The 11446-nt window shown below is 49.2% G+C and overlaps 1 protein-coding gene across 1 annotated transcript; it reads left to right on the top strand.

Moving 5' to 3' along the window:
• The first annotated feature begins 623 nt into the window (after positions 1 to 623).
• LOC119275708 (purple acid phosphatase 15-like) lies at positions 624 to 3232 on the top strand. Its single transcript, XM_037556605.1, has 6 exons — positions 624 to 1189; positions 1264 to 1455; positions 1554 to 2111; positions 2220 to 2410; positions 2498 to 2782; positions 2874 to 3232. The coding sequence occupies exons 1-6, from the start codon at positions 940 to 942 to the stop codon at positions 3009 to 3011; spliced, it is 1614 nt and encodes a 537-aa protein (XP_037412502.1). The 5' UTR covers positions 624 to 939; the 3' UTR covers positions 3012 to 3232.
• The last annotated feature ends 8214 nt before the right edge of the window (positions 3233 to 11446 follow it).

The following is an 11446-nucleotide window of genomic DNA, read 5'->3' as shown; positions in this document are numbered from 1 at the left end:
GATGGCTAAAAAGTAAACTAAATTAGGAGTTAAGTTTAAGGGATTGGTTAGGAACCCCAAACTTTTTAGAGGAGCAGATATATTTATGTTTGGCCGTTTTGGTGAGCAGGGTGTTTCGGTGCCCAGACTCATCTACACCCGGTTAGAAAAGAATTCGTAAAAAAAAGCAAAAAAATTACAATTCTTTTGTGCGGTAGACAATTTGATGCGTGAGGCTCGCTCTAAATTTGAAGTCATTTGAACATTTGAGCAGCTCTCAGCAAAAAAGACAAAATGAACCAAAACTGTACATGCAGACCAAGTCAAATTGTCTACCGCATAAAAAAATGGATTTTTTTTGAATTTTTTTAGTACTTGTTTTGATTTCTTTCGTCGGCGTGGATGCAGATGAGCATGCAGAGATGGATTTTCACGTTTTGGTACTCTAAAATCATAGGGTATTGGTTAGAGATTCCTAAACCTGCAACGAACGTAGATATATACTGCAAACATTGCATCTACTAATAAATCATTTAACAAATTTCCCCCTTCTGGACGTCGGTTCAGAAAACAGACGAAAATGATGTCGGCCTGCAGTTAGGGAAGTTTTCTTCTATTTTTGAAAGGAAGTTAGGGAAGTTTTGAAGCACAAGTGGGGGAGGCATATTCGACGGTGACCATGGAAGATGCTCACTTTTGCAGCAATGTCGAGGCAACCTTGCTTGTGTTTATCCTGCTGTTCCAAAGTGGGCGGCCGGACGGGACGTCACCCAGCTGCCAATTCCAGACAATGCAACAAGATCACCAGATTCGACTTCACTCCCATCCTTCTCTGCTCGATTCCTATAAATTTTGCTCTAAAATCGTCCCAATTCTCTCCATGCCAATCTCATCCCACACTCACCTCGCACTGCTCTCCTGTTGATCCCGACGAAAGAGGGAACGCCCGCACCAAAGGACATGTGGATGTGGAGGGGGTCGATGCCGCTGCTTCTGCTCGCCGCGGCGGCGGCGGTGGCTGAGCCGGCGTCGACGCTGGAGGGCCCGTCTCGGCCGGTGACGGTGCCGCTGCGGGAAGACAGGGGCCACGCGGTGGACCTGCCGGACACGGACCCCCGGGTGCAGCGCCGGGTCACAGGCTGGGCTCCCGAGCAGATCGCCGTCGCGCTCTCCGCCGCTCCCACCTCCGCCTGGGTCTCCTGGATCACAGGTAATTAAGCTAATTTCACTGGACTGTGATGCTTTTAGTCAGTTCTGAGATGGCATTGCTTGTTGGTTCCGCAGGGGATTTCCAGATGGGCGGCGCCGTCAAGCCGCTGGATCCCGGCACGGTCGGCAGCGTCGTGCGCTACGGCCTCGCCGCCGATTCTTTGGTCCGCGAGGCCACCGGCGACGCGCTCGTGTACAGCCAGCTCTACCCCTTCGAGGGCCTCCAGAACTACACCTCCGGCATCATCCACCACGTCCGCCTCCAAGGTCGTTCCCCTGCTCCACAATCCAAAAACTAAAAAAAAAATGCAGTTTTTACAGCTACCAGAAGCAAACGTGGGACTGAAATTCTCGCCGCAATGCAGGGCTTGAGCCTGGGACGAAGTACTACTACCAGTGCGGCGACCCATCCATCCCGGGGGCGATGAGCGCCGTCCACGCGTTCCGGACGATGCCGGCCGTCGGGCCGCGGAGCTACCCGGGGAGGATCGCCGTGGTCGGGGACCTCGGGCTCACGTACAACACCACCTCGACCGTGGAGCACATGGCGAGCAACCAGCCCGACCTGGTCCTCCTCCTCGGCGACGTGAGCTACGCCAACCTGTACCTGACCAACGGCACCGGAACGGACTGCTACTCCTGCTCGTTCGCCAAGTCCACGCCCATCCACGAGACGTACCAGCCGCGCTGGGATTACTGGGGGAGGTACATGGAGCCCGTGACGTCGAGCACGCCGATGATGGTGGTCGAAGGGAACCATGAGATCGAGCAGCAGATCGGCAACAAGACCTTCGCGGCCTACAGCGCGCGGTTCGCGTTCCCGTCGATGGAGAGCGAGTCCTTCTCCCCCTTCTACTACTCGTTCGACGCTGGCGGCATCCATTTCATCATGCTCGCTGCCTACGCTGACTACAGCAAATCAGGTACTCACACAATTCAATTCAGTTTAGTTCTGAACTGAACTGTATTTGATTAGTGAAAGGAAGCTGAGACTTGGTGGACTGATTCTTGTGCACAACAAACAAATTCAGGGGAGCAGTACAGATGGCTGGAGAAGGACCTGGCAAAGGTGGACAGATCGGTGACCCCGTGGCTGGTCGCCGGGTGGCACGCGCCATGGTACAGCACCTACAAGGCTCACTACAGGGAGGCAGAGTGCATGAGGGTGGCCATGGAGGAGCTGCTCTACTCCTACGGCCTCGACATCGTCTTCACCGGCCATGTACCTAACACCGTCCAACTTATCTCTAAAGTCTGAAGTCTGAACATGAGCAAGCAGCTGAGAGTGGCTTTGTGTGAGGTCTGGCAGGTGCACGCGTACGAGCGCTCCAACCGGGTGTTCAACTACACGCTGGACCCGTGCGGCGCCGTGCACATCTCGGTAGGCGACGGCGGGAACCGCGAGAAGATGGCCACCACCCACGCCGACGACCCAGGGCGCTGCCCGGAGCCAATGTCCACGCCTGACGCCTTCATGGGCGGCTTCTGCGCCTTCAACTTCACGTCCGGCCCGGCCGCCGGCAGCTTCTGCTGGGACCGGCAGCCGGACTACAGCGCCTACCGGGAGAGCAGCTTCGGCCACGGCATTCTCGAGGTAACGTGCTGCTCCCTGAAAAAGAAAAAGACCGGAGCTAACTAGGAGTAATTCTGAACAATGACTGAGGAGACGAAATTTGTTGACGCAGGTGAAGAATGAGACGCACGCTCTGTGGAAATGGCACAGGAACCAGGATCTGTATCAAGGTGCTGTCGGAGATGAGATTTATATCGTCCGGGAGCCGGAAAGATGCCTGCTCAAATCGAGCATAGCGGCATACTTTTGATCTAACACTAACCAAATCAAAATTCACGTGTATAATGTATGTAGCACTTAGTAGTACTAGTAGCTGGTAGGTACTTCGACTTGTGATCGAAGCCAACTCTCTGTTCTGTCGCGAGCTCTGACGAGATTAAGATAGGTTGAGATTTGTGAGGTAGCATGAAAGGCTTGTGATCTTGTATCAGTCTATACAATGTGATAAATAAATCGGTATCATTTTTAAGACGAACAGGCCAGATTGGCCCTGCTTTTTCATTAAAGCTGTCTGGAAACTCAACAGCCCATGACAGTAGCTCAAGCAGTCACTTATGCTATGTTACTTTCTCAAAAAAATAAAATAAACTTATGCTATGATACAAGAGGGTGCGCTGGAACGGGCTAAAGCAGGGTAAACAGAGTTTCCAGACACGTATAACTGGAGGGTACAAGTCTTCTGAATGTTAAAGCCCACACGTGTGGGCGTCCACCATCTCGACCACACGCATCCATCACCGTCAAGTACTTTGTGAGCGAATCTTGGCACAATCTGATCGTTTTTCTGTGCCACGTAGGACAAGGCGCGTGTGTGGTGTGTGAGACAGTTCGCCCGCACGTTGGTTGCCCTCCCGCGGTCAGCGGTTGCCACTCGGGGGCGTGCGGTGGAACTGCTATGCGCCCGCACGCGACGCGCCGACCGTGGTTGACGTCAAACACGTCGCGCACTTCGCCCCTCTCTCCCTCACGGTTCCATTTACTCACCCCCGCAGTTACTCGCACAACCCAATTCGCATTTCAAACCATTGGAGGAGAAGACGAGGGGATAAGGCGACGGCGGAGGCGGAAGAATCGACGGTGTTCGCGGCCGTCGGTGGTGCTCGCCGGACCGGAGAGCCTGCAGATTGAAGGTAATGCTCGCTCCAACTCTCACAATCCTTTCCTGCATTTTCCCCCCTTCCCTCCCTGTTCGATTACTCGCTCAAGATTCATGGAGATTCAGGCGATTTGGCGATGCGTCGGCGTTCCCGCCGGCGGCGGAGTCCTGTGCTAGCCGTTTTCGGTGGCACTGAGCAGTTTCGTCGCCGCCGCCGCGGCGGCCTCGTCGGTGTGGTTCTGCCTGTCCGGAGGCACACACTGGTTGTGCCTTGGGATTGGGCAGGTGTCTTCCGGTCTGTTAGTTGCGCATTGGTTTAAATTGGTGTTTGTAACCAGTTCGGGGAGAATTTTGAGGTTGAATTTGAAGTCATTGTAGTTGCCTTCGAACCCTAGATCTAGTTAGTTGTTTCTCAAACTACAACATGAGGCAAACGTGGTAGTTTGATTAACTATCATGACTGTATGGCAACTAACTTCCTGAATGACTGTGATAGTTGCCACAAACATGCTTTCCCATGCGGCAACTAACTTACTGAAATGACTGTGATAGTTGCCACAAACAAGCTTTCCCATGCGGCAACTAATTTATTGAATGACTGTGATAGTTGCCACAAACAAGCTTTCCCATGCGGCAACGCATTAGTCTTGCATTTGGATTTTGAGAGTGTCCGCCGGGTTGATTTGGTGCGGGGTTGGTTCGAAATTTGTGGTTGCAGCCATTTCGCGCGTGAATTGTAAGGGTGATTTTGAGGTTGAATCAGTTGCCGCTGAAACCTAGATCTAGTCTAGTTTGGGGGGCTGAAAATGCAGACTGTGGCGAAATTGGTAGTACGATTTTTTGAACGTGAACAAATGTGCGGCAACTAAACTACCTGAATAAACGTGGTAGTTGCCACAAAACGTGTTCTCCCATGTGGGCAACAGATTTCCGAAAATGACTGTCATAGTTGCCACCCCAAAACGAGGTGGCAACTAATTTCATTGAACTCCTGTGGCAGTTGCCACACGCATGCTCTTCCCATATGGCAAATTTTAATTCTGCTGAACTTGTACGATAAGTAAACCAGAGAAAATATGCTTTCTGAATGTGGCAACTATGGCAGTATGACCGAACATGAACAGGTGTGTGGCATCTAAACTACATGAACAAATGTGGCAGTTGCCACAAATGTGTTCTCTTCTGCGGCAACATATTTTCTGAAACTGACTGTCATAGTTGCCATGAATGTGTTCAAGCTCACACACAAGGGGGGGCAACTAAAATTTTCTGAATGAATGAGATAGTTGCCACATACACACTTTTTTAAACGAGGCAAACTGTTTTTTTGCTGAATTTACATAATAGTAACCTCAAACATTCTTTTTTCATTTGTGAGACTTGTTTTTTTTTCTGAATTATATTTGCGAAAGTTTCCATACTTTTGATAGTTGCCACAATCGGTAGCACTGGACGGAAATAATGTGCACATTGAGTGGGCGTGTTTGCCACTTGGATTTTTGTATAATCATGTTGCAATACAGTTTGTGAACACAATGTCTGTTTCCACAACACAGATATGGCAATGTGGCAAATTGGCTGCATAGTATGGCAACCACATTTGCATTCAAATAGTTAACATTTTTTTCTTTGGGTGGCAACTGCTTACCCATTGCACTTTACATTTTCGCCATTAACAATTTGGTCCGTTCCTACATCAGCAGAATGGCTCGCGGCGATCATCAAAGTGATGATGACGATTTCATGGATCCACCTCAACGTAACCGGGCAACTGGACGGAGAAAAGAGGGCGATGAGGTAACTGTCTGCACACCCGCCCCCCTCCCTCCTGATTTATGTTATTTGCTGGCACCTATATCTTTTTTTATAGTCGTCCATCATGAACTAAATTTTCGTAGCATTGCAAAAACATGGCAACAGCTCAACACTTTTGTGTTTGTTTTTTGCAGAAGAAGAAACGTATTCGCAACAGAGCCTCCCAGGAACGTCTGACCGTGCTGATTGACAAATTCAGTGACGATCAAAAGGGAGCTGCTGCTGAGATGGGTATGCAGGTTCTGATGGATGTCCGGTGCACGAACCTTGTCAACCCGGTATGCGACTGGCTTGGTGAGATATACGATCCCGCCTCCAGGGAATTCGTGATCCCGGGACGGGGAAGACTCCCATTGAACGAGGAATCCGTGTTCTGCACTTTGGGTGTGCCTCGGGGACATATCAAAGTCCCGTATGAGGTTAATAATGAGACTGAGGAAGAGCTGTTCGCCCGTTTGTTTCCTGGGTTGGAGGCAATGCCGAACACGTCTGTACTGGTAGATTCTCTGCAGGCCATGACGACGCACGGAGAAGTTTTCAAGATGAAGCTGCTCATGTATCTCATATCAGCTATTTTCGCGCCGACCACTTCTCTTCGCCCAAGCAACAAATGTTTCCCCATCCTGGTGAATGATCCATGCTTACTACTGCCAGTGTTTTCGTTGTGCTTCTTTCCGTTTGATTTCTGACGTGGCAAACCTTTTTTGCCCTGAAAATTTCGTGTCGTGCAGGCGAATCTGAAAAACGTGAAGAATATGAACTGGTGTAAATTCATTGCCGACTTTCTCCACGATGCTTTCAAAAACAAGATGTACCAGAAGGGTTGTCGCCTGCATTTAATGGTATTTATTTTTACCAGGTCTCTGTGTGAACTCTTTGTTTACGACGCACTTTCATTCATGCATGACAATCTGGTCACAACAAGATGGCAACTGCCATAGCGACAATGTGGCAACTGCCATAATGACAACGTGGCAATTGTCATTCTGACAATGTGGCAACTGCCTTCATATTAGCATGGCAACTGCCATCACAGTAGGATGGCAACTTCCATCACACTTTGATGGCAACTACCACATACATATTATCGTTGGATCATACATTTATCCTGCTCTTTATTTTTTCCAAACTACAAATTACCGATGATGGCAACTGATATTTTCTTTTCTTTGCAAAATTGTTTTCAAATCAGCTTATGTATGTCGACTGTCTTGATTTGTCCACCGTGGATTTCACTGGGGTAGGAGGCCCGCCGCCTACGCACAAGTTTGCTATTTCTGCGTGGACCATCAGCGCTGTCAAGGCTGTGCTTGCTGCAGACAGGGCAACTGATGGCACGTATGGAAAACTACAGGTTAGTTTTTGTTTATGTCTTTTTTTCACACGGCATGCTTACAAATTTGGCACGACACAACCGTCCGTGGTTTATAAGGCATGCTTACATTTTCTTTTTTTGTTTTTCATAGCTGATGGCCAAGCATGCTATAGACTACAGCGTGTTTGGGGGCCTCAAAAATTTGAAAAGTGGATGGACGTGCACTCAGCTCCGTCTTGCCCTTCTGAGGTAATCAAAATGTCCACATCCATGGGTTGCTGTGGATTACATGTTTGATGTTGCGGAAGTGACTTCAATACGGGGGTTGTTTGCTGATGCTTCTTGTTTTCGTGGACAGGCGAGGGCACCAGTTGAGCATCTAATTGGGAAGTTTGCTTCCGGAATGACCGGATTGCTCCGGAAGTTGGTCGAGGGGTGGACGTCCCTCAGTGCCTCCGACAGCGACGCGGTTGTGAGGCAGTTCACTTCATTTGTTCCAGAACGTACACACCGGCCAACGGGCTGTCGTGGCCGATACGACTACAACAGTTCCCAAGAGCCCGGCGACACACAAGATGATGTAGACGGAGACGCTGGCCTCAGCAAGGATGACGACGACATGGACAATGTGCATCAGGACACGGATGACGATGAACAAGCTGAAGTTCACAGAGGCGGTAACAGGGGCAAGGATGCAACATATGCCCCACCACCGGAGAAAGTGAAAGAACAGACTGCTGCGAGAGGCCAGGGGGTGTTGCCATCAAGGAGGGGGAGGGCTCCAGATGATGTTGGGCAGGGTTCTCATGGCAAGAAGTCCAAGACGGATCCCGTAGCTGCCAGGAGGAGGTTTGACTTTCAATTTTTAGTTTTCCGCTGTGTCTATTTTCTTGGAACAATCTCATCCAATTTTCTTTACACTTTCTATTGTCAAGCGCGGCAACGGGTTTGTTTTCTGACATTTGCCACCTTGTCTTTTTCCCTCCATCTGTTATTTTTGCAGCAAGCCGACCGCTGGTGGACGAGCAGTTACGAATAAACAGGCGCCAACGCCAACCCGTGCTTCTGCTCGCTTGAACAAAGGTGCCCCCATTGCTGGTGACACCCCTTCCACCAGGTTGTCTCCTCGTACGACGACGACCAACACCGGGGATCCTGTTGTGTTGCCAGACATGAGGAAGCCAGTCAAGAAGTACGTTAATCAATGTGGTTTCATTTTCATATTTGTGTTTTTTCCTTCAATTTTCCAATGCTTTTTTTGTTCAGCTTTGTCACATGATATTCTTTCACCGTCACCCACGCGGCAACCTCTCTTCCCCCAAATGATTTTTTCATTCAATTCTCTTTTTAGTTTTACGGCAACTCATATTTGGTCTTCACATGGCAACTGGCATCTAGTGCAACTGGCATCTAACCCTCTACCTCATGGGCAACTGCCATTTTTTCACCTATGGGTTTGAGAGCTCATCCCATACACAGTTTTCAAATTGCATTCCTGCCAGAACATACATCAGTTTTTCATTCTTCAATTTTTTTTGCTAAACACGGCAACTACTGCTGAATTGCAACTGCTAACCAGGACACATGGCAACTCAAGTTCCCATTACATGGCAACTACCAACTTTCCACATGTTTTTCATTCACTTTAAGGTTTCTACCATTTTTTGCAAAACATGTTTTTGCTCATTTTTTTCAAACCTTTTCTCATGTGATTTTTTCTTTTTCAGGGTTAAGAAGACTACTACGCGCGGGGCCAAGCATAGGATAAATGATCCGCTTGAACGACTACATTCAAAGTTGTCAACTGGGAGCAACTCAAATGTACATGAGGCACCCGTCGACAATACTACTGCTGCACCGATGACGGCTTCCACCAACCCTGATGCGAGTGGCCGATCATCTCCGTCGGCTGCGGATGCCGAGGCTACAACAACAGGCATCCGTACATCGGGGAGTGATGAGTCCATATCTGCCAGGACAGCTGAAATATTGCCAACTCTTCTGGCAATGAAGGAAGCCACAGTGAGCCACACCACCCCATCAGCAAGTGTTGAAGTGGACGCTCCCGAGACGAACATATGCAACAAGGATTCGCTCTCTTCAGACACTGACTCCAAGGGCGTGCGTGATGGCGCACCTGTGTCCACGACAGAAGCCGCTGAGGCGGCAGTTCATAAGGATATGCCATCTTCAGGAGAGAGTCATGGCACAACAGCTCCAGCCCCTGTCGGTGTAGATACTGCTAAGGTTACCGTGGCGCGTGCTGGTCTTCCACCTAGGCGTCACAGCCCCCGTAAGCAACCAACAGTCGTACCCAATGCACCGGTTGTACCTAGCAGCAGGAGAGACGAGTCTGGGTATGTTCCTGCATCCACACTGTTCCCGCCAACCGCCCAAAGCAATGTGATGGAGAACCCGCAAGACCGGAGCAAAACTGAGGCAGTTGTCAAGGCTGGCACGAGTGACGCAGGTGAACGGCCGGAGCAGACTGCGCCTTTACCCGCAGTGGAAATCCCCAACATAAATCTGCGCACTTCCAGGCTGCCAGTCAATGTTGGTGTCCCCTACAGCCCAAACAAGAAGATTGCCATGAAAGTTGCTGCTGATACCGCTGACAAGACACCCCGCCCTGCAAACAAGCCCGAACATTCCGGAGCGGCTGATTCAGATATGTTTGTTGATCTTTCACCATTGGATTCTGCCCCGCAAATCGTTCGTGGTCCAGCCAGTAGGAATGAGAGGCACCCAATGGCATTTACCCCACCGAGCTTCAGCATTGGCGTAAGTCAAGACCAAGCGGTGGTGCATGATCCTATGCCAGTTGCCTTTGCTTTTCCAGGAGGCACGGCGGCAATGATGGCGCAGCCAATGGTCGAGGGCAGGAAGGCTGTCAAGTTCGCAGAGCCAATTGTGCAAGGTACACTTGTCATGTCCTTACGATTTTCGTGTGCACATATTTTGTAGTTTGGATTTTGTCCCAATCATATCCCATTCGGTGATGTTCTCACCTGCGGTGGCAACTGCGGTGTGATGAGATGGCAAGTTGATTTTTGATGCACCATAGCCTACTTTTTTTTGGTTTGTTGCCATGCTGCATTTTTTACATTTGGGTAAACACATGGCAACTGAAGTTGATTCACCATGGCAACTGAAGTTGATTCACCATGGCAACTGAAGTTGCTGACACGTGGCAACTGTATTTGCTGACACGTGGCAACTATAGTTTATTACATATGGCAACTGGATTTGCCACACCATGTCACATGCATTTTGTTTGTTACCATTCTGCATTTTTTCTATACGGTAATCACATGGCAAGTGGAGTTGACACAACATGGCAACTTCATTTGATGCGACATGGCAACCACAGGCCATCTGAATGGTAATTCATCACAACTGCATGGCAACTGCAGTTGCGATGACATGGCCACCGTATTTCCCCACTTTTCCACAGTTGCGATGACATGATCACAACTGTAGTTGCACCACACATGGCAATTTCCCCACTTTTTCCTACCTACATGTCACATCATACACCCCCATTTTTCCTCACAATCCATATGTTTTCTGACTTTCTCCTTATCATAACACACTTTTTATTTTTTTTCTTCTCGAATCATTGCAGCCACCCCTGAGGAAATTTCACCGTCACTCGACGAAGCTTACCGCAAGATTGAGGAGGCAGCATTGCAGAGGAGGACATCCCGAGGACAGGGGCAATCAAGTTCCAACTTGACTGCGGAGATGGCAACTGAGGATACCATCAGAAGCGCGACCCCTGGTTCTGTGAGACAGCAGAGGGTAGTTCACGCACCTCCCGCGGAAGACTACGAGCCCGAATTCAGGGCCACTAAGGAACAGACCCAGCTGTACGACGTCATCAAGCGGTTTGGAAATGCAAGGGCCAGCAGCAAGCATATGAAGGAGTTGAAAGCGTAAATGACCACATCCTACAATCACTCATTCTGCTTTGTTCTTTTTTTAGCATCTTCATCTTTTTCTTTTTTTGCACTCCTTATACATGATGCGCTTTACGTTTTAGTTCTTTTATATATCTCTTTTACTTAGCAGGCATGATTCTTCCGTGTTATGTCGTTTTCATACAGCTCATATTTGGACAGAACCAAAGTCATTCAATGCGGAGCGACGTACGTCGACCTGGGTGATCTCGCCGAGTCTGTGAGGCCAAACGGCAAAATGTCGACGAATGTGATTGCATGCGGGATCGACTACATCACCAATCACATCGATATGTCTGCCGACAAGGTCATCATGCATTACAGCGTGACATGCAAAATATGGGATGGTGACTTCCACCACAAAATTATGAGGAAGAATTTCGCTCAGCACGGTGAATTCAAGCTAACACTGAAGAAATATGTGAGTACTCCTACCCTGTCTGCACTATTTTTTTTACATGGTGTGGTTTTTGCCATCTTCTGCACTTTTTGTGACTGTG

This window comes from Triticum dicoccoides, chromosome 3B (genome assembly GCF_002162155.2).
Source record: "Triticum dicoccoides isolate Atlit2015 ecotype Zavitan chromosome 3B, WEW_v2.0, whole genome shotgun sequence".
Classification (NCBI taxonomy): domain Eukaryota; kingdom Viridiplantae; phylum Streptophyta; class Magnoliopsida; order Poales; family Poaceae; genus Triticum; species Triticum dicoccoides.
The sequence above is the reverse complement of the archived record's forward strand: the minus strand, read 5'-3'. Positions and strand labels throughout refer to the sequence as shown.